Source organism: Mugil cephalus, chromosome 6 (assembly GCF_022458985.1).
Source record: "Mugil cephalus isolate CIBA_MC_2020 chromosome 6, CIBA_Mcephalus_1.1, whole genome shotgun sequence".
Classification (NCBI taxonomy): Eukaryota; Metazoa; Chordata; class Actinopteri; order Mugiliformes; family Mugilidae; genus Mugil; species Mugil cephalus.
In genome coordinates, this window is record NC_061775.1 from 23,019,187 (window position 1) to 23,042,606 (window position 23,420).

Genomic DNA, 23,420 nt, shown 5'->3' on the forward strand with positions numbered 1-23,420 from the left:
GAGGCCTCTGACAATGATAGTCTGGTAGAGCATGTCCAGCAGCGAGGATGTTAAAGACAGCTGGATGCCTTAGTCAGTGGTTGGAGCTGGTCGTGTTATTGTATTTTATTATGTCTCACAGGAATTAATAATGGATTTTACCTCAGTGTCGTGTCTACTTAACACACTCCACTGGTCAAACTTACAAAGATGGTCACTTTATCAGTCATAATGTAGGTAATCAGTGAATGCACTTTGTTACAATCCACCAAGCACCAAACACACACTGACCTCTGAGGCCTCAAAGGCCTAAATTAAGCAGAGGATACCATGTGTGTGGCACCAACCCACACACTTAATTGGCTTTGGTCAATTAAATTAAGGAACAGGTTTAAACGAAGTCCTGACTCTTGTTTAACTCTTTGCATCGATCTGAGCAGAAGAAAAAAATAATTCTATTGTTCTGGGATTTGCCTGTTCAGGAGTTTATGACGACGACATATTTACCTGGAGGCTACATGTCAGCTCCTTGCACAAAGAAATAGTACAAAGGTTTTTTTTGTTTTTTTAACTCTGTGGTGTAGTATCATCTGCTATAGGATATCTGAAACCCCTCCCAGCAGTTGAGTTATGAATCAGCCGAGCAGCAGCTAAAGAAAACTGTCCAACCACACCCACAGTCTTCTCCTTCAAGGAGAAGGTACAAACAGTGGTTGAAATGTTACACACGTGACATTTATTTAGACACATATAATCCAGGATGCCACTTGCAATGCGTTTATTCTTCTCTTCATCATCATATACAAAAACATATGCTTGATTTGAGTCTATTGAAATCACACAATTTTACAGAAATTGACAAAACGTCGCAAAACTGGCAGAAAATAACCAGTGACCTCTAACCCTCTGTTTGGTTTAGCAGAAGTCACTGACTCAACTTACACAATACAGAGCAGTGCAAACATCCTGAGGTAAAAAATATGAAAATATATTTCTTTTTGTTTTTATTTATATATGAGAAAGAAAACATGAGACAACATGAGACACAAGAAACTAAAAAAAATATATATATAGGAAAATATTTCTTCTCTCATTTTCTTTGATTTGATCTTAATCATGTTTGTTTTGGTGCAAAACTAACAGATAAAACTCATCATCCATTATCCATTATTGCTTGATTTTTTTTTTTTATTATTATTTTTAACGCTGTAGATTGGATCAGGCACATAGTAACACTGTAGACACCAGGAAGCGATGCAGTATTTTTAGGTCACCCTTCTCTTACGGCCCAGCTGAAGCTTTGACTCAAAGGAAGGTGTCGTGGGACTGAGGCCAAAGTCAAAGATCTTGTTGCCCGTTCGCTCACAACGAGGTCGTCTAACACAACAACGGAGATGAAACCCGAGCAGCTGTTTGCAGTTGTGTTTTAACAATCATGGCCATGACAGCGGCGTCTCCTGTGCTCTCCTCAAACAGCGCGCTGCCAGGCAAGTTAGTTGTGGCTCAAATGTCAGGTCCACACTCAAAACAGCCTTTATGGATGAAGACCTACCGTGCAACCACGAGGTGGTTCTTTAGTTCTTTTGTGCTGCTTTCAATTAATTACGCAAGCTTCTCAACAAACTCGGGAGGGATTCTCATCAGATCTTTTCCACGTAGTTACCAGGGAAGAGTCCTTCCCTTCCTCGAATCCTGCCTGTCCACCAGCCCGATGGATCTGCACACAGACAGAAGAGAATCGTATCATTTCTAATTCTATCACGTCAGTTTTTTTGTTTTTTTTTTGTATTTCCTCGCCATTTTCGCCACACACCTTCTTTTACGAGGTCAAACTCTTCATTGGCATCAAAGGTGATCTCATCCGTGTCCTGGCCGATGTATTGATATAACGCCCGGCAGCGAGGCCCCTGCGGTCGAGGCTGCGGTTTAGGAGCAGGAGGAGGTCGCTGGTTGATGCTCCTCCTCCTCTGCTTCCTGCGACACAGAGAGGGAACTTGTTAAGGTTAGAGAGTAAAGGTGCACACCAAAGAACAACGACTGCCTGCGTCTAGACTGAAGAGTTTCACATGGACGCACCACAAAGACTAAAACACCTGGAACATACACAGATCAGGCGTAACATTATGACCAATTTCCTAATATTGTGTAGGTCTCCCTTGTGCATCCAAAACCGAGGCTGCCTAGTGAATTTGGAGGCCACATCAACACCTTGTGCTGTTCTTCGTGTTTTTTTTTGTGGTTGTTCCTAAAGCATTTTGTCAGGCTGCATCCTGCTGCCATCAAGGAGTGACATTGCTATAGGGTGGGGGTGTCTGGTCTGGTCTAGGTGGGTGCAACACGTCTAAGTAACATCTACATGAATGAAAGAATGCCAGGTCCTGTAGTTTCCCAGCTGAACACCGAACTGACACAAGATGATCAATGTTATTTACTTCTCCTGTCAGTGGTCATAATGTTGTGGCTGATCAGTGTGTGCTCTGAGCCTGCATGAAAAGAAAAATATTTCTTTACACCAGCAGATGACAAGAGTCTGTATTCATCATTAAAAGGGTCAAAATGAAGAGCTACTATTTTCTGGAAGAAGGCAAAGAAACCTTCATACAGAGTTCCTGAGTCATGCTGATTGAACAGTTTAATTTTTCGGGAGGATCAAAATATTTAGATGTTTAAATAATACTGAGAATATAAAATGAATTGTATCTAATTAATGTGTGTTTACTTTGTTCATGTCTGGTTCTCAATGCAAAGGCACAAAGCCACAGAGCTCAGGGACATTACTGGTTTCATTGTGTATGACGTGTAAGACAGTTTTCACACAGCTAATTACGAAAACCACAGAACATTTTAGGGATTCTTAATCCATTTCCTCCAGGCGTTATACAAACTCCACCAGACTGACGGAGTGAGTGACCTCATGGTTGCATTAAATGAGCTCATAACGAGCGTTACTACCATGAAGCAGCAGAGATTGAAGCTAAATCTGGTGTAGAGGTACATTACATTTAGGAAAAAAAAATGTCAGAAAGCAACAGAATTTATGACTGTCTAGGAGCTCTACGGAGCATTTAAAACTTTCTGGTTTTTCCTGTTGTTTGCTGTTCGTCTGTGTCACCTCACAGCTAGCGTGTTGTGAAAGACAGATCGAAAATGAGAGACTGAATGCATTAAAGTGTTCCAAGAGGTGCAGAGAGTGTAGAAAAACAAACACATTTCTATTAATCAAAACCAGTTTTACATCTGTGACATGCAAACTGACAATTCAGTATTTACGCCCTCTTTGTTCAGGCGTATTTAAAATGAACTTGATTTAACCCTTTAACATTCTGCTGGGTGGTATATGATGGCAGTAGCTTTTTGAACCAGTCAGAGATCTGTACATGAGACGTGTTTGAGTAAATGCTGCACGATGCAATATGTCATTTTCTTTTTTTCAAAACAAAACAATCAGGTGAACCCAACTATTTCTTTTTTCTTTTTTTTTAACTGTGTGCGAACTTTGATTACTCGATAACAGTATCACTTAGATTCTGACTTTTGAGGCATTTAAAGGAGACCAAGCACATGCATGAGCTCCAATAGGTTCATGAACAGCTTGAGTTTACTTTGGGTATGTCCTAAATAGGCTGGAACAGTAAGAGGTTAACTTACTGGTAATTATTATATATTCCTTTTGCAGGTAAACACATGCAAGACAGTGAATGCATTTAGGTGTCACAGTCTAAAAGTCTGTGCCGGTGTCGCCATATTTAAGCAGACACTGTCGTCTCACTACTTTCTAACAATAAAAAAGCCTGGGGGTTGGCATCAAGGCTTCAGGCCTCTATGAACAGGTTTTTTTCAATCTCACTTTGGCATGCGGTTTATTTATTTGGGCTCTGTAAGTAACAGGCCTCACCTACTGTAGACAGGTCCTGACAACTCACTGAACCTATATACACACTGAGTAATCATCTGCACGCCCACACACACACACACACACACACGCACACAAACGACAACAAATTGTCTTTTTTCTCTCTTTTTTTTTTCTCCATATTACTCAAACTGATCTTTCGTACCCTGACATGCCCTGATCAGGCACGTTTAGGAAGTCCATGTTCCCCTGGTTATGCTGGTTGTGGGCCGGGGCTCGGTTGAATTTCTGGGAGCCCAGTTTGGGGAGGGCGGCGCTGGGTGGCCGGACCTGTTTCTGCGGGGAGGAGTAGGTCATGTCTGAGTGCTGGTTGTGAGGGGCTCTGGAAAACTTGGCTGCCCCGTTCTGGTGCGCTGAGGACAGAGAAGATGGAGTAAGTTAGACTGAGGACAAAAGAGGATTTATTTATTTATTTTTATTTATTTTACTTCAATCAAAAGGTTTCTACTTACCGCTGCTGGACACATAATTTCTACCTCCACCATAAGACTGAGGAGCAGTCTTCCTGGTTGGCTCTGATGTGGGAAAAAAAAATAATAATACAGTTACAACATTTGCATACAGGAATCTATGTAGGTCTTCTGTCCTCACATCACTCCTGATATATTTAAGACATATTTAAGGCAGCTGAATTTATTGGAGTTTTCTTGAAGACGTCCAAGTGGCTTCATCGGTTCAAACTAACAGGTGGAACGTCTAGTAACATCTGTGCATTGGGCAAACCTTAAACTCACATGACTACGGTCTGTTAACGACACAAAACTAAGCTCGTTGTTCAGATTCACCCTTTTTAAGATGGATCTCTTTCTAATGTCAGTGCTCGACTGTTGACAAATAAATCTGAATGACTGTTACGTCCTAAAACATAGGTCTTCAAGAGGGGGTTTGCAGACATTTCATCATGAGGAGGACAGGCACAGGTGGGCAGAGGACGTTATTAGACCTGTCAATCTAAGCCTCCTGTGCACAGTAGGCTCCGCCCATATCGCTGCTGAGCCAATCACAAGGCCGCACATTGCACGCTGATTCTGTCAGGTTCCCCGCAATTGGCCGAGAGCCTCTTCGGTAACCAGGTGAAATCCCAGATGCACGCTGTGGCATTAGCGGAAGAGAAGCTAACAGTGTAGCTCGCTCCCATCAGCTACGACTATTGAGGACAAAATGGATCGCTTTGTCACTTTAACAAAAAATAGAAATTAAAAAATAATAATATTTGAACATATATATTATTTAAATAGCTTAATACTGAATGCAAAACGATGATAATAATGTATATTTATAAACAGGACTAGGCCGAGTTTAATATTGAACACATATAGTAGGTAGAGGGTCCCTACTTCATCCCTCCATCAGATGGGAGTTCTTGGCCTGAAAATGTGTCTTAAAATGAGTTGGTTCAAGAGGAAAAACTGCTTAAATTTTACGTCTCCAATGTTTGTCTGTAGTGGGTTTTTTTTTATGTCTTGTGCAACATTTTGCTATATTTCCAGTATCTCAACCAACAATGACAAAAAATAGCATTTTTAATGCTATTTTAAAGCTTCCTGGTTTAAAGTAAATAGTTTGGAAACTTTGTTGACTCATCCGCCGCTTGTTGCTTCACAACTATAAATGTCCCTCCATCATTAAAGTGCACTTCTTCAGTCTGTCTCTAGGTCCGGCGGTGAGTTTAAGATTTACTAGGAACATCTGCACCCTTTTTTTCCTGAACAGGTGGAAGCTCTCCAGACGATAGACTAATAAACAGTGTCTCAGTCCACCTCCGCAGTTCAGAGAGGGGTTTTCCAGTCAGGCATAGGCGGCTTCCTTTACTCTTCTTGCAAACCATCTATCTTCTCTTGCTAAATGTTGTCCCTTGTCCTTCCGGTGTAGGTGGACGCAGCGAAGCAGCCACTTTATGAAGATGGATGAGGGTTACAGAAACGTCTTCAAGAAAACTCAAACAATATTTAATATTTAAGTTCTCTTTTGCTCTTCTGTATTTATTTATTTAACTTACTAGAAGACTTGGGTAGACCGTCCCCTACTGTGATGGACAGGGTCTTCCCCCCAGGCTTGAGCTGGGCCAGGTCCCCTTGGCCCCTCTGGAAGACCACCACCCTGGAGCCTCCTCCGCCCCAGCCCTCCTTCTTGACCCTGAACTCAATTCTTAGTACAAAAGAGTGCGCGTTAGTGGACTTTGTGTGCATGGTTTCCTGTGCAAACAAAAACGCAGCGCCTTTCTCTACCTGTCAGCGAAGGAGATTGTCAGTTTTCTCTTTGTCACGTCCTCGTAGCGTTTGGAGAGCAAACTGAGGAACTCCGTCTTGAAGTTGGACTCCAGCAGACTGTCGTACTGAGCCTCGTGCAAGATGAAGAAATCGTCCTGCCGCGTGCTGATAAAAGAATAAAATAAACCATTAACAGCGCCGAGACTGAGCCGAGACCAAAAAAGAAAAGGGAAGCTGTGTTTGTACTTGAAAACCCGAAAGAAGTCCAGTTAAAAAATAGCTGTGCTGATAAACCAGTTCATGTTTCAGTTGAGTAAAGTCCTCAAATGCAGCGGCACATGTATCTGAATTGTTCGGTGTAGCTTCAGTAGCTACTCCGCAACAAATAAAACTGCAATATTGACACAAGCAAGAACAGAAACTGAATTTGAAACTTGATTTCATTGCTATTGTACCAGTAACTACAGGTGTGTTATTCCTCACTGCAGGTACGTCACTTTCTAATGACAAATAAACCCAAATGGCTGCTACGTCCAGTTCATTTTAGGACACAGCAGCCAACAGAAACTGAGAAGAGGTATCGGCTGCAGTTAAAATTCTCACTTTTAAATCCTCTAAACATCACATCTGATGTCTGTACTGCTTTTTAAATGCCTTGTGGTACACCAGTCCTATTTGGTTTTTCTCGTGTTTCCTGTTTTTATTTTGTAAGCTCTTGCTTGTTGTTTCGTTCCTTGCTTTATTTCCTGTGTCCGCCCCCTTTGATTTATGTTTTTTTCTTACAGTTTTTTCCCTCTGTGCTGCACCCTTATTAGTTTTACCTGTGTCTCGTCAAACCCCTCGGCCCCGTGTGTGGATAGTCTCGTCTTTCCCTTCGTCGAGGCATCTGTTGAATAACCTGTTTGTATCCTAGCACTTGTCTGTTTTCTCTAGTTCCACATACTTTGGTTTTTGCTTTCTTTTCTGATTGAGTTTTACCTGTTGGTGCATTTTGTTCAGCATGTAATAAGTTTTTAGTAAAGTTCTTTTATTTCCTGCTCCTTCCTACAATTGTGTCCTGTGTCTTAGTCCTACTTCACCATTTACACACCAAAAAAGTAGCTTTTAAAGTTCATATTTTCTTGTAATTCTGTTTTCAATGTAAAATAACATACTACATAACAAGTAAAACTCTTTGGTGTGAAATTGCATGTAGGCAAAGTATCATGAACTACTACCACTTACTACTACTGAGGTTAGTAGTGGCTGATATAGTGCGTTTACAACATTTTACTGTATTTTTAACTACTTTACACTCAGTTAAAAGGTTTTAGTCATGTACTTCCTCAACCTTTAAGCCTGGTCTCTTCAAATCTAATGAGGTTGTTCCAACTAAAGCTATGTGAGTTGTTGTTTAGAAGGCAGACGTCTCTTTGGTCGAAGCACTAGCTACTTATGTGCATCTAAAATGTCATGCACGATCAAAAGTAAAGTGTCTAGTACTAATTTACATCTATTTATCATCAGTTACAAGCGCTGTTTTGATTAAAGCGTGCACTCGTCTGTGGCTTGGGGTTTGTAAGCTCTGAATAAAAAGCCTCAGCTGTTCACTTTTAGGAAATGAAAGTTTATAAGCTGGTATTATTAAGGAGGCCCAGTTCTGTGAATTCAGTAGAACGTGTCAACTTGCTGTATTTACCCCTACTGTAGGAAATGCTTCTCATACAGTGGTTAAAATTATGCAAAGCAGCATGCCAGTTGTAGCATTCGTCACAACGTCAATCCCAAATGGATAGCAATAAAGCTGGTTGCAAGCTTGTATTTGATCATTGCATAATGTTGCATAATGTTGCATAATGTTTATCTATTCAAAGATATAGGACTTTATAATTATGCGTCTTTTTGGGATATGTTGTTACTAGAGTGTAGATTCGAGGCCTACCTCAGAGAGACGCCACTGATGCTTCCAAACTCCATCTTTCGCTTCAGCACCTCCTTTATCTGCCCTTTCTCCGGACCTTTCTTCACCTTCTCCCGACCGATCAGATAGATGCCTTTAGGGGTCAAGATCAAATCTCTCTTGATAGACTGTGGGAAAAAAGAAGTGAGCATTGTGGGTAAAACCAGAAAGGAGAAGAGTGGTTGACTTTGGGGAAGAAGTACAGTATGATGTCCACTTATTGCTATTTTTAAAGGGGAACTGTTGTCATGAATGTGTCATTCTTTCCTCCTTAATTTCCTTAAGAATACAAACACACTGCTCGATAAACACCTTGAACCTGCGGTCAAACTTGTTGACAGAGTCGGCAAAGTCGACGCGCTCCCTCTTGGCCAGGAACTGCCGCAGCTCGGGCCTCTGCTCCAGGCCGAGGTAGTCTCCGACAAAGTTCCTGTTGATGCTGTTCTTCCTCCGCTCTTTCGAGTTGTACAGGATGTCCGAAGCTGAAGGAACGCACGGAAAAACCGAAGACAACATTAACAGAGAACTCAAAGACGTACGTGAGAGCGAACAGAGGGAACATCTGTGCCGGTGACTCACCCTCCTCTCTCATCTGCTCGTACTTCTTCCTGGCGATGAATCTTCTGTAGGCCTTCTGAATGATCCTGGCGAACGTGTCAAACTTCCTCTCTCTCATCTCCTCGAGCAGGAACAGCTGAGGGGGAACGCAGCACGTAATTAATCATTACCTCATTCAAAAAAGTGCACAAGGGGATGAAATGTCTCCACTATAGTTTATATAGTATTGCAGTTTTCAGTCTTACTAGAATATTATTTGTTCTGTTGGCTGGGCTATTATTATTACTATTCACTACAGAACAAAACTGATCAGCCACAACATTATGACCACTGACGGGAAAAACTAAATAACATCAACCATCTTCTGGCAATTCAGCGCTCTGCCGGGAAACTTTTTGGACCTGGCATTCATTTGTGTCGATGTCGCTTAGACATTTAGCTCTGACCTAGCTCAAACCAGCCGCCCCCACCCCATAGCAATGACACCTTGATGGCAGGAGGATGCAGCCTAGCACGCAAAACGAAAAACAGCCTCTGAATTCACTAGATCTCAAACTGACAACACAGGACACCCTCAGAAGTCTATTCTCTGATGAGTCACCAACACATTATTAAGAAGGGGGTCATAATGTTATGCCTGATTGGCATAGTCGGTAAAGTATAAGCGCTTCGTACCGATTCCGGGTTCTTAACGAAGACTTTGGTGCGTCCCATCTGGTACTGGTCGTTGTCCATGTTGACAGACCGGAGGAGGTGAAGGACCCCCTGCTGCTCCGGACCCCTCCAGCACGGCCACGTTTCAGCTGTTAAAATCGCGTACCTGCAACCAACAAGCGCACACTCAAAAAAGCCGCATCGATTGAGTGTGTTTTCTGTGTAATTTTCTAAACACACGTGGGACTCACCTCAACAGAAACTTATTGAAGACCCTGCGGTACGCGAATCCAGCCCTACGCACCCGGATGTTTTCCCGCAGTCCGAGGTATTCAACCTGATGTCTAGCCCTAAAAGAAAACAAGCCACCTTTAATCTGTTAGTGTTTTCCTGTGATGTGTTTCATTGCCTGCTGTGTCACAGTGAGCATCCCGACCTGCTCTCCTCCCAGTCTTTCGGCCGCTTCGTCTCATTGGGTTTGATGCAGCGGATGTAGTGCGGAGTGCACTTCATCAGTGTGTTCACCAGATCATTCGCTTGTTTCTGTCGGAAACGTAAAAGCAAAAGCAAATCAGTGCACAACTTTCTTTCTTTCTCGCGTGTTAGAAAGTGACTTCCAAGGAAAGGAAAAGGAAAAGTCTCACCTTGATCTTGGAGCTAGCTGTGGTCGGTCGGCCTTTCTTATCCGTGTTGAGGTTCTCGGGGAACAAGCTACGGATGAAGTCACTAAAGAGACAAAGGGATTTATTGAACGCACTGTTTTACGGCGCAAGAAATAAGTGAAACTATCCGATACGTAAGGGAGACTCACAATTCACTGCTTTGCATGAGCTCAATAAGGTCAGGGAAGAGCACATCTCGATTTCTCTCGCAGAACCCATTGATGTCATACGACACCTGAGAAGATATCAAACAATGTAACGGCTATGCAAACTTCACCAAGCAGACAAATGTTGTTATTAGGTCGGAAACATCGACATGCTTTGCCGAAAAACTTTGAATTGTAACATTTGTGCCACTGTAAGTTTAAGTTCTCGACTACGTCAACGATGTAACAGATCTGCAGTTAGTTTGGACTGATTTTTAGATTCCTACCTTCCCGGCATAGTGATGTATGACGAATCCCGAGTTCCAGCTGTTGAAATGTTCGTGCGTTCCCACAGCGGCCTGCAGCTTCTGCAGCAGAGTTCCATCTGCACCCTCTCCTTTGGCGTGCATGGTCGCACACACATCATCCAGCACACTCATGACACCTGGAGGGTTCTGCAAGGAGAACACGGCTTTTTAAGACTCATTCAGGGTTGATTTGAATAAATTCCTCAAATTGCAGGTGAGAATTTCACTCAAGAAACCAGCAGCATATCTGTAAATGAAGCAGTTTCACGTTTAACTGCCTGTAGCCGACAGAAAGTTACAAATAAACGGTGCAGTCAAGAGGTCAGAACCACTTTAAGTATCATCTATGTTTTGACCTACGGGCTGCAGAGATGATGATGCTTATCTTTTTCTTTTTCAGTGGAAGATGGTTGGTAGGTTTCTTAGAACGCCTCAAAGTGAGGCGAAGATGAATTTAAATCACACCAGTAAGTGCTGGAGGGGAAGTGGTGAGATCATGGCCGCTCGCTAGCATATATTTTGGCAATGCCCACTGTTAGATCATTTCTGGAAATCAATCTTTATTACTGCGAACAAAATATTAGATGCAGAAACGGTTAGAGGCCCTTTGATATAAATTCATGGGGTGAAACGGGACGAACTCTACAGCAAAGGAAAAGAATTATTACAAATATTATTAATAGCGGCTAAGAAAGCACTCACACTAAAATGGCTTAAACAGAAAATAAAATAAAATAAAATAAAATAAAATAAAATAAAATAAAATAAAATAAACTTTTGATAGACAAGTGCACCTGAGCCAGTTCTACCTGATCTGTTCATAAATAGAACCTGGTCTAGAATCACTAACAGAACCAGGAATAGAACCAGTAATAGAACCTGGTCTAGAACCAACAATAGAACCTGGTCTAGAACCAATAATAGAACCTGGTCTAGAACCAATAATAGAACCAATAACAGAACCAGTAATAGAACCAGGTCTAGAACCAATAACAGAACCTGGTCTAGAACCAACAATAGAACCAGGTCTAGATCCAGTAAAAAGAACCAGGTCTATAACCAACATAGACCAGGTCTAGAACCAATAATAGAACCTGGTCTAGAACCAACAATAGAACCAGGTCTAGATCCAGTAATAGGAACAGTAATAGAACCTGGTCTGGAACCAATAATAGAACCTGGTCTAGAACCAACAATAGAACCTGGTCTAGAACCAATAATAGAACCAATAACAGAACCAGTAATAGAACCAGGTCTAGAACCAATAACAGAACCTGGTCTAGAACCAACAATAGAACCAGGTCTAGATCCAGTAATAGAACCAGGTCTAGAACCAACAATAGACCAGGTCTAGAACCAATAATAGAACCTGGTCTAGAACCAACAATAGAACCAGGTCTAGATCCAATAATAGGAACAGTAATAGAACCTGGTCTGGAACCAATAATAGAACCTGGTCTAGAACCAATAATAGAACCTGGTCTAGAACCAACAATAGAACCAGGTCTAGATGCAATAATAGAACCAGTAATAGAACCTGATCTAGAACCAATAATAGAACCAACAACAGAACCAGTAATAGAACCAATAATAGAACCTGTATAAGAACCAGGTCTAGAACCTGATCTAGACCCAATAATATAACCAGTAATAGGAAAAGTAAGAGAACCAGGTCTAGAACCAATAATATACCACATTTCTAGGCGGATGCAGATCAATCAACTCACCAGTTTATTTTCAATGAGGTCGCACACTATCTTGTTGTTGAAGTACTCGATGGGGGTCCACTTGATGCCCTCCTGAACGTACTCTTCCTGAGGGAACATTAGAACATTGGAACATTAGAAGGGTCCAGTCAATAACCAGACAAGAACCAGGGATGTGTTTGTCCAAATGTGGACGAACACTAAATGCAGCGTAGCTACCTGCTCAGCCTTCAGAGTGAGCTCTATAAAGATCTGCTGCAGCTTCTCGTTGACAAAGTTGATACAAAACTGCTCGAAGCCATTTTTCTGCAAGAGAAAATACGTCAACGTCACAGCAAAAGAGAAATATATTTATTTATTTAAGCAGCTGCCTCTAAATGTTATCTATGACTAACCTGGAAAATCTCAAAGCCATAAATGTCAAGAACTCCAATGCTGAATTCCTCATATGGTTTTTGGATGGCTTTGTTAATGGCCTGAAGAAAAGGGATACACAATAAATATAAACATATATAGAAAAAACAAATACACATTTAAATTCATAAGGTAGTCGTAGCATGTAACTACCTCCACCAGGTAGTCGAAGAGTCGCGCATAGAGGGCTTTGGCCAGGGCGTCTCTCGTGTAGGTGGCCTGCTCCTGGTTCAGGGTCACGTTAATGGACTCGGACTTCCCGCCCCACTTTGAATCCATCTTGCGGCTCGTCAGTTTGTCCTGCAGGCGGTTGGGGTCGATGCCCAGCAGATAGGCAGGAAAGGCGAGCACTGGAGTAAAAAAAGAAAAAAATAAATAAATAAATTACTTAGCCACAAGACTGAGCATGCAGGATAGATAGGGAATGTATTCTTCCATCGGACAAAGACTTAAATTAAATAATAGCAGCTGTGGGATAGTAAAAAATGCAAACACCAATTATCTGAAGGGCAGGAAATCTCTGGGTGACAAACAAAGGAGAAGATAAACAATTAGTGCTTCATGTGTGCAGATTCAGTCCGCCGGGGGGGACCGCTATTGTCATGGTGCCCTCTAATGAGCTCCTATACCCGAGGGAGACAATAGGAATGTGTGGAAGAGTCGGTGTTTGTGTGCGTTTCACTCACAGTCTGTGCTTTCCACCTGGCCGTAGTTGCCCGCCTCTATGAAGCTGATGTTTCCCAGGTGGAGGATACCTGCGATGATCTGCAGCACCTGAGCCTGGATGTCACCTGGGATCCCGATCACCTGCATGGCCTCCTGGAGACAGGAGGAGACACGAGGGGGCACACAATTCAGTTCAACTGTGTAGAATAGAATAGAATAGAATAGAATAGAACAAGATCAGAGAGTTTCTCCTTTTCAGTGCAGAAACACCAGTATATAAAAATTAGATATTATTTGCAAGAAATTTAAAATAGAGTGTTTAAAATATTAAATACTGACAAAAAAATATACAGAACTATAAAAATGTACTTTTATAGCAGCAGCAGCAGCAGCAGCAGCTGTAAACTGTAAAACGTGTTTTGCACAAGGTTTGAAACAGATTAAACCAAACAGCAGCATCAGATGTAGTTAGAAGTCTGTTTTTACACGACTTGAAAGAAGAGCGGGTGCTCTTGAACACGTGTCATATATAACTTGAGCTAACCCAGAGAACCCAAAGAGGGAGCTGCATCCACATGAAGACTTTTGTAAAACTCTAGGAACCACAAATAAACCAGCACTTTGAGAGCAACGTCATCTGTTGGGTTGATATTGTATTATGAGACAGGGTGGAGTTAGGCCTTTGAGGGCCCTCGTATATAAAGATTTCGGACTTTATACCAGTGAAAAGAATCTAAAACTGTAGTAATACAATCTCTCTAATCGCGTTACTTCCAATTAGCATCTAAGTCAATTTGAGACAATGATTCTCTCCACAAACAAACATTAGATTCACTGAAAGATAGATAGATAGATAGATAGATAGATAGATAGATAGATAGATAGATAGATAGATAGATAGATAGATAGATAGATAGATAGATAGATAGATAGATAGATTATTATTATTATTATTATTATTATTATTATTAGGAGTAAGTGGCACCCATCATTTCTGGCTTTCATATGGTGCAAATCCTCATATAAGGAAGCAATACTGCATATTGCTTCCTTAGAATAACTGTCTCTTTAACAAACATTAACTAGAAGGTTAATCAGGATGTTTTTTATAAAATAAAAAACAGCTACCATGGTCTCTTGGAAGTCTTTGCTGTCGTTGGTCCCGTCCACCTTGTACGTCCCAGACTGGTTGAGGTAGTAGTAGTAGTCTGGGGTCATGATGCCCAGGCCCTCTTTCTGCTGAGCGTTGGCGCCCTCTATCAACTAGAAGACAACCGTACAGGTACAGGAAGAGTTGTTATTTTTATTTATTTTATTATGCGGGCATCTTCCGTTCTGTGTGTGTGTGTTTAAAGCAGCTGAAAACAAAAAGCAGCAGCTGTGTTCATCGCCCTCTGACCTGATAGTAAATGTGGAAGTTCCTCTCGCTCTCATTCTGGCTCACCACTCTCGACTTCTCCAGCAGGAAGTTCGAAATTTTTCCACCGTCTGGCTCTCCTCCTCTGCTGAACTGAATCTCAAAGTATTTCCCCTAATTTGACGCAAAAGCAAAGTTAATCCTCATGCGGTGACAGATGTGATCAAATGTAGTTTAACATGGTGTTAAATTACGACAACAGACATTTGCGTTCAACGGGACACGCCACAGTCACACCGATAATTATCTCAAATCAAAAATTATCTTTAAGTTGCAAACAGCCACCATGTTTGCTGCATCTCCCTGAGCTAGAAAACAGTTCACACGCTAAGTTACCCACACTTGCCCCGCTAATGCTAAATCAAGCCTGACAGGAAATCTTCACAAATTGCTGTCAGAATGCACTGACGCTTCACATGTGCGCGCCCGTGTGGTTATTTAGGTGTGAAGTGAGAAAATATGGAGATTTTGCATGAAATCGGACAAAGGGCACAGTCAAATTTCTTTGTGTGTGTGTGTGTGTGCGCATTAAAGCAACTCAATAGCTAAAACTCTTTCAGCTATTGCGGTGCAGACTCGTTTTTAGCCGTTGGATGTATCTGTATTTGTTATATGACATAATAAGCACAGTAATTATTGTTTTGTCCTCATTACGTTGCCATTTATAGAGACAAAACTGAAAGTCATAATGAATCAGCCGTTCGTCTCAATGAGTCTGCAGAGCTGTGCTCACACAAAAAAAAAGCATGCTAACTAGCTGAGTTTTAGCATGCATGCTGTAATTTAGCAGGTTTAGCAAATTTTTGGTTGATTGGACATTTTTCTTGCACATTTAAATTTCTTTAAACAGACATTAACATGAATCCAACATATTTTAGTAAAGGGATAAATGGAGGCAGACGACGTTATCTTTCAGTCAGCTCTGCAACTATTCAGCGATACAGGAGCCGTCTCAACAGCGCACCGTTTCGCACAAGCCACACAAGCTGAGGCCTGTCAATCTAAGCCTCCAGCACACGGTAACCTACTGCTGCACATGTTTGAAATTAAAAAAAGAAATAAAAATGAATGTTTGAACCTGTGTATTAATTCAATAGCTTAATATTGAATGCAAAAATATAATAATGTGTATTTATAAACAGCGCTAGGCCGAGTTTAATATAGAATACATATAGTAGGTACTTAATCTCTTGGCCTGAAACTTTCTACCCATTTGTAGAGAGTTGACACACACACACACACACACACACACACACACACACACACACACACACACACACACACAACACACACACACACAAAAAAAAAAACAGAATTAGGAACAAATTCAAATGCTGATGATGAACATCCACAAGCGCATTCCTCTCCTGTACCAACAAAACTTCACATACAGCACCTACTGCAGGCGTTTAAGTGAAGATCCTACTTACAAAACGACTTGAGTTGTTGTTACGGACGGTCTTTGCATTTCCAAAGGCTTCCAGCAGAGGATTTGACTGCAAGATGATGTCTTTCACATGCTGACGTGTTAAACGCAAACAGGAGACACAACGTAAGCCGCGCGATCATAAATAGATTTCAGTTTAAACACACAGATGAGTCGCGGTTCACAGTCACCTGCACTTTTGATCCACCTCCAGACACTTTGGAAATGTAGCCCATGATGTATTTGGCAGCCACTGTCTTTCCAGCACCGCTCTCACCGCTGCAACACCGAAAAACAAACAAACAAAAAACCATTAAACATGTAACACATTAGCTGTAACATAACCACTTCTTAAACTGTTGTCATCGTCACCTAATAATGACACACTGATTCTCGCCATCAATCATCATGTTTCTGTACATATTATCAGTCAGGGCGTAGATGTGTGGTGGATTCTCATACTGGGCCTGCAGCGTGAAAGACATTTGTGGTTAGTTTGAGCTGAAACATATATATGCCAGCAGGAAGAAGCCCCCCGCACCACACAGACCACAGCTTTGCAGAACTTGGTGATGAGTTATGTTACTCACAGCTCCTTGGTAGAGTTCAATTTCTCTGTCAGTGAAATAGGGCATCTGCTTGAACGGGTTGACTGATATCAACACAGGGCCGATGTAAGTCTGAGCATTGCAGTTAAGCATGTAACATGTTTTAATGAAGTGTCATTTAAATAAAATTTGTTGCAACGTTTTGAATTCATGACGCAGTGCAGTCGAAGAACAGTGCAGTGTCTCAGTTATGGGAACGGCAGCTACAGCACCATCATCTTTCAGATTTCTGTTCTGCTTCTCAAGTGACGAGCTAGTACCTTATATATTTCTAATTTTGGCCGCCCGAAAATAGAGCTGAGAGAGCGAAAACTGACACCAAAGCATCTGCAAACACCTCCTCTCGTCAATATCAGAATAAAGCTGAACCGCACCGTTTACTTCTGTCACGTAACAAAGCTAGGCGCCCCCAAAACAAATGCAGCCTCTGACAGTAATTAACCTTTTGGTCTTTGGTCTTTGTGTCGTGTGATAGATAACACTCCACCTGAGTGGTAGCAAAATGCTAGCTAGTTTTTCTTCTTTTTTTTTTGAGTATTTCAAGGAAAATGTGAAACCCTCCGACTGCTCAAGACGAATTAGGAAATCTCAAAATGAGCCTGCGGTCAAGCCAGCCGCTCTGTGTGCAAGACGCATGTCGTTTACCCACCATTGCGCCATCTACCATTGTTTGTGCCACTTCACTCTTGTTCGTGTTCATCTTCCAAACTAACATGCATATCTATACGATTAGTTTCTACATGCATGCTTCAGGCAGATATATGTTTATCTTGAGGATCAAGCTGTTCTCTTCTCCTTTTTGTGTCTGAACTCGGCCGGCCTCGAACAGACGAGTCCTTCCGTGTGAGCTTTTGGTTCGACTAAAAAGGAGGTTTTGCTTGCCACAGCTTGTCGTCATGGCGCTTGCTCCGGGGGCATCGGGCCGGTTTTCAAGACACACTTCGGACTGTTACTTCACGCTATATAAATAAAACTGACATCAACGTTACAGTTCACTTCTGAAAGTGATAAATGTTCCAAATAGCATAGCATAGCAACACATCTATTTATTGCCTTTTTCATACCTTTCGTGCCACCCACTTAGCCCCGCAGCCAACCTGGTGGAGCTTATGACCCCAGGAGATGACCTCAGTATTTCCTTAAAGCTCTATTACGGCTGAGGTCATTGTGTAGATTAAATAGTTAGTATATACTTCTGCTGAAACTAGTGAGAGAACCACATGAAAACCCCCTGTTAACTTATGACTATTTATTATTAGTTGGCATTCATGGAATCAAACACGCATGTGGCGTAATCTCGATTTTACCCGAGGTCACGGCAGTTTTTTTTTTTTGCGGAATAAGTGCGAACATCGCCTCTGCGCTCTAAATATGAAGTTCAGCTGCGCTCAAGGAAGACGGAAGTGAGCTGTTGAGTCAGATGGCGAATGCAGAAGAGGAAGAGTGGATTTCTTTTATTTATGCCCATATATGTTTTGCCTGATTGTTTGACTGCGTGTTTCTGTTTTGATCGACGTGCTGTGCTGTGTTTGGTGAGGTAAGCGAGTGTGAAACAGAGACTGCGCAAGCAAAATTTTATCTATGACAAAACGTTGGATGCATGATTTGTGGACTCACTGTCCCCCCCGGTGACTAAAGTGACTAAAAGCCTTGTAGGATACAAAGATGTAGTCATCCATATATCTCTTCTTGAGGTTGTCTACGATGGCGTCCTCTGTGATCTTTGACAGCAGGACCATGTCGTCCACGCCGCTTTGCTTGACATTTTGACTCTGCCAGTGGTACTTCGCCTGAATCACAGAGCAAGAGAAAGAAAAGGTTTCTTTTGTTATTCGTGTGTTGTAAATAGGGACAGTCCATCCATTTTGCACAAGTTCAGTTTCCCCATCGCAGCGAGTACAGGAACCACGTAAAAATGTGTATAATGTCTCCTGTCGCTCCAGTGGGTTTGTAATCTGGAGTTTAAAAGGCAAAGACGCTGCAGAGATGGGTTAAGGGAAATGTAGGCTCAGCACAGATACCGCTCCACCTGAGCGTTTAAAGGGGAGAGAAAGAAAATAAAAAACAAAGAAAGGAAAAAGAAAAAGAAAGCAAAGAGCTAAATGGAAGGAAAGGCCTTAAAAGGACAAATGAAACCAAGAAAACTGAAGGCTGTGAGATAAAGGGTCCCACTGAGGCAGATCGACAACAAAGACATGTTTGGCAACTGTAAAAAGCTTTTTCGAGAACATAACCCATTGTGGTCGTCATTACAGGAAGCTGGGGCTTGTTACCAGGCAACTGGTCACAGATGAGCTGAGCTCATTTTCAACTTGGACATTTTGGAGAAACTTATTCGAACGCGGAGAACAGCAGCTGATGAGTAACACAGCAACGAACCAGCAACAGCAGCTTTAACTTGATTAACGTTAAGATGTGAATGAGTATTTGTTCTTCTTCTAGTTGCACTAATCATAGTTTTCCAGTCCTGGAAAAAGCGTTTAACACCTCCCGTACATGACGGCGAGGTGAACGCGTCTCCTGTACCTTTGGTTTTCCCTAAAAGACGCTGGTTTGTTTGATGTGTGAAGTTTTACGTGTCTTAGTGTTGGCACAGTGGTTGTGCTGTGGTCTGAGACGTCAACCTACATTTACTACACTTCGCATGTAGACGCTTCCCGGTGCGCCTTGCATGCGTGTGTGTGTCAAACCGGGGGGGGGGGGGGGGGGAATATCACAAACCATCACCTTGAAAAGGAAACAGCTGCATCTCTTAAAAGTCACTAGAAATAGAAAAGGTGATGCGATTTCTCTTGTTTTCTTTTGTCAGTTATATTTTACCCAGTGACCAAATGACCACAGTCTCTGTGTAACATCTTAAAAGGTGACAGACCATTCAATGCAAATGGCTTTTTTTGTGAAATAAAAAGGGCCTTTGAGTTACAGTTCCTGGAATTTACATCTTTATTCTAAAGATGTCCAAAAGCGAAAACAAAAGAAGATTTTTTTGAACATTAAGATGCACGATAACTGGATTATGTCAGCACAATAGTAGATGGGTTCAGTGTCATGTAATACAGATACACAATGCACAGAGTGGTGGTCAGCGTGCATGTGGTTTCTAAATTTAAATACCCTCGATGGGAAATTCAGAGGGTAATTCAGAGAGTCCCAGTTTTAAATCTAACTAAACTAAATAAAAACTAACTAAGGGGAGTTTCTTCTGTCTGGCTGCCTCCAATTTACAGCAAGCGTGTTTTATTTTATGCATTTTCTTCTACAAACAGTCAAATAAAAGAAGTTATTTCTAAAGAAGATGTCCTTACGCTGCCGTTAGCTCTAAACTATCTAATTAATATTAAGGACACGTTTGAGCTGTATTGACTCCAGCTTCAGTGTGATGAAGGAAGCAATGCAGTCAGGTGAATCAGCTGACAAATAAGATAAATACAATACAACTGGGAATGGGTTTTAATTTGAACACGGGATGCATAATTTTCCATTTTGTTTGGAAGTGCTGCAAGAGAATAAGACATTGTACGGTTCTAACCTTGTATTTCAACTAAAAAGACGTAAAGTTTGGAAGCATTTCGCTTGTCGGACTGTTAGAGTGACCAAAGTGTGCATGGATATTCAAGAAGCATGAGTTGAACAATCTATTGTCTGCTAATGTCATGAGCGCGAGGAGTGCTTTAAGAAAGAAAAGTGGCACATTCATTTTATTCCGCTGTGAGCTCTGTGGCATCTGAGATGTAAAATCTGATCATTGGTGTTAAATCAAAAGGCTCTGTGATCATCAATACCTCAACTCTGGATTTAAAACTGTCCAGGAAGTATATTATATATTAAAGATAAAACCTGTGTCTGCATTAGATGTTTTTTGTTTGACCCGCCTCTTCTGTGTTAGTTCATAATAATGTAAGAAATATCTTTTACCAGAAAAAAAAAAAAAAAAAAAAAACACTTCTCATTTTTGGGAAGAAACGCCGATGTGAGAAGTCGTCATTGAGAAACACTTGGTTACTAGAGAGATTTGCTGTTGTCGTTGTTAAACATGCAAAAGTCTGATGCCTTGAGAACCACAAACAAAAATATGGAAATCTGAGGCCTTTACACTCAGTGTCTTCATACACACAAACATTTCTGCAGAGATGCTGAAAGAAAAAAGCGTGAGTTGACCAATTAACACTTGTCACACGTCTAATGTGTCATTCCTGCCAGACGCAGCTTTTATTTCCCCATGAGAAACATGACAGACATATTTAAATAGACAAGTATGTCATGGGCCTCTTATTAAAGACTTTTATTTTGAAACTGTAGTGGCTAAATGATTACAGGGGCTAAACGGAGCAGAGAAAACACTGACGCACCTCTCTGTGCATCATCTCCGCCAGATTCCATGTTAGGAATTCAGCAGTGAAGACAATAAGTGATGTGGATGTGTGGGGACCAGTCTGAGCACGAGGAGGAAGTGTTGTAACAGAAACTACAGCCCTCTCCTGTAGTCCACTTCCCCCTCTCACACCTCATCGCTCTTGTGAAACCCTCTAAACTTTGTACATGCTACCGGTTCTCTTCCTGCAGCTTCCCCTCAAAGTGCACCAGTCACGGCACACTTAAACCAAAGACAGAAATGTTCACTTTCAACCAAAAGATCATTCTTTTTTTTTTGTTTTTTTAGGGTTAGGCTTAGTGTTAGTTTCTGTGGCATTTTAACCACATTTCTTGTCCTGTATCCACTGTATCCATCCGCTTTTTCTGGAGCCCCTAATCAGATTTTTATTCTCATCATGCATAAGTACTGATTTGACACTCAATTCACAGCAGTGCGTCAGTCAGTGTCAGTGTTTTCTACTGCTAGTACTAAAAAAGAAAAAAAAAAAAAAAAGTCTCATCCTGAAAAAGAGGAAACTCGCAGCTTCTGTGAAGAAGCGGCATTTCCCTGCATAGGTGGCCCTTTAAGATAAGCCATCACATCTCTGATCAGAACGCAATGTAGCACACAAAATGCCCTTTTTCGGCTCGTAAGAAAGGAAACTGCCGACATAAAGTTTAAGTTCACAGAGAGACTTTCTCTCACGACCGCACGTCCACACTCAAACTTTGAGATAACATCATCAGGCTGGCAGAGACGCACAAGTTTACCAGAGCTCAGAGCAGAAAAGGAAAGGTGTGGTACTTTACCATTGTTGCCGTGGGCCTCCCCTCCTCAGGCGTCCACTTCCCAGAGAGAGTGTGTGTGTTGACGTCTCTGTGTGTGTGTGCTTGTTAAAAATCCACAGGTTGACCTCCTCAGACCAGAGCCATCACGCAGAGGGACAGTCAGAGCCGGCAGCAACCTACAAGAAATCCACTGCAGCATTCAAAAACCAAACTACTTCCTCATACTCCCACCAGCCACACTGTGTGAAACAAGAACTGCTCTAAGAACACACACACACACACGCACAGACACGCACGGACACACACACACACAAATCGATACACGTACTCACCACACAGAGCAGAGCTGCTACTTCTGTATTTCTGTCATGTTTGAAGCGATGGAGAGAGTGACCGAACCTGCACGACTAAGGTATTTTGCCTCTTGAGGTGAACAACGGACTCAGTCCGATTCATGCAGTTCATGCAGTTCATGCAGGCGAGAGGTGATGGCAACAACAGCCACGAAAGGAACAATTATCTTCAAGCTGTTGCCAAATGATGGTGTTTCAGTTGTGAGATGCGGCTCCACCCAGGTCTGTGGTTGCCTCACATCGTGTTTGTGTTGTCAGAGAGGCTGCCTGCAACGCCCATATACTAACCGATGGGTTCAGGCAGAGTGTACAGGATTGACAGTGGGCTTGCCGAGGTGTCAAACTGTTCTGTTTTTTGTTTTGTGGAAAGTATATCAATGTAAATCTATTCTCATTCATGCATGGGTGGGTTTGAAAGGTCTGTAGGAGGGAGTTCTCATTCTCATTGTGTTTTTTTTGTGTGTGTGTGTGTGTGTGACCGTTTTAGTTCTGTCTCTTTTTTTGGTCATCATTTTGGCATCTGCTGCAACTTAATTTTTGGTCTAAAAAAGTTTCAGCCCTGGGACCAAAGCCGGGGCCACCAGGGGCTCCAAGTACGAAAATGACATGGAAGATGTTAACTGCAGTATTTCAGTAAATGTAACTGCTTTTCTTAATTTGTCAAGTGTTTTAGTCAGAGTAGACAGAACATAACACTAAACATTATATTTATCAATAAATTTCAGACCTTCCAAACCCACCCATGCATGAATGAGATCAGATTTCATAAAATGCTCATAAAATGTAAATGGATATTTCATTACTTGCATATTTGGTCTCTCACGCCTGCACCAGACGGACTCTTTGAAGGTTCACGCTGACATATGTGAGTGAAGAGGTCATGTCAGAAGCTGGGTATCTCCTCAGTCAAGGAGATGATCTGTTTGGGTTTTATATTCGGGTTTAAACCACTGACTTTTTTACAAAGGTCGTGTCTGAGGAGCGGTTTCGAAGCCCCGTGTGGGAGGAGCTGTGTACTACCTAGCTGCTATCTGGGTTGTCATCTCACAACTCATGATTCCTGAAAATGGTCACAGTCTGAGTTGAGTTGAGGTAGCTAGGTGACACCCATTTGTCATTCACAGCAGCCACTTCCTCAGTTCTGCAGAAACGTTGATAAAATTTAAGTCAGAGGTCTTTTTTTTTTTTTTTCTTTTTTCCAGGTCAACGACCCCAAACTGATGACAAGATCTAGGGACCCCCTCCCTGCTATATGTGTTCTATATTAAACTGGGCCTAGCGCTGTTTATAAATATACATTATTATTATTTGCATTTTGC

At 41.8% G+C, this 23,420-nt stretch overlaps 1 protein-coding gene across 1 annotated transcript; it reads right to left on the reverse strand.

Moving 5' to 3' along the window:
• Nucleotides 1–742: 742 nt before the first annotated feature.
• myo1f (myosin IF) lies at nucleotides 743–22,261 on the reverse strand. The gene is made up of 29 exons (XM_047588053.1): nucleotides 22,081–22,261; nucleotides 21,770–21,924; nucleotides 18,268–18,396; nucleotides 16,589–16,678; nucleotides 16,371–16,465; nucleotides 16,190–16,277; nucleotides 16,003–16,092; nucleotides 14,555–14,686; nucleotides 14,284–14,418; nucleotides 13,176–13,308; nucleotides 12,643–12,839; nucleotides 12,471–12,551; nucleotides 12,295–12,381; nucleotides 12,097–12,183; nucleotides 10,349–10,516; nucleotides 10,065–10,150; nucleotides 9,898–9,979; nucleotides 9,690–9,796; nucleotides 9,505–9,603; nucleotides 9,275–9,419; nucleotides 8,621–8,735; nucleotides 8,354–8,523; nucleotides 8,024–8,169; nucleotides 6,121–6,267; nucleotides 5,892–6,040; nucleotides 4,345–4,407; nucleotides 4,038–4,245; nucleotides 1,793–1,953; nucleotides 743–1,696 (listed from the first exon to the last, which is right to left on the reverse strand). The coding sequence occupies exons 2-29, from the start codon at nucleotides 21,770–21,772 to the stop codon at nucleotides 1,620–1,622; spliced, it is 3,270 nt and encodes a 1,089-aa protein (XP_047444009.1). The 5' UTR covers nucleotides 21,773–21,924; nucleotides 22,081–22,261; the 3' UTR covers nucleotides 743–1,619.
• Nucleotides 22,262–23,420: the final 1,159 nt, after the last annotated feature.

What these genes read in the sequence shown, in the direction of transcription:
- myo1f (XM_047588053.1), bottom strand. An exon ending in CCAGGTGGAAAGCACAGACT is followed by an intron (nt 12,840 to 13,175) that starts GTGAGTGAAACG and finishes TTTTTACTCCAG; the next exon opens with TGCTCGCCTTTCCTGCCTAT. An exon ending in ACAATCTCCTTCGCTGACAG is followed by an intron (nt 6,041 to 6,120) that starts GTAGAGAAAGGC and finishes TTTTGTACTAAG; the next exon opens with AATTGAGTTCAGGGTCAAGA.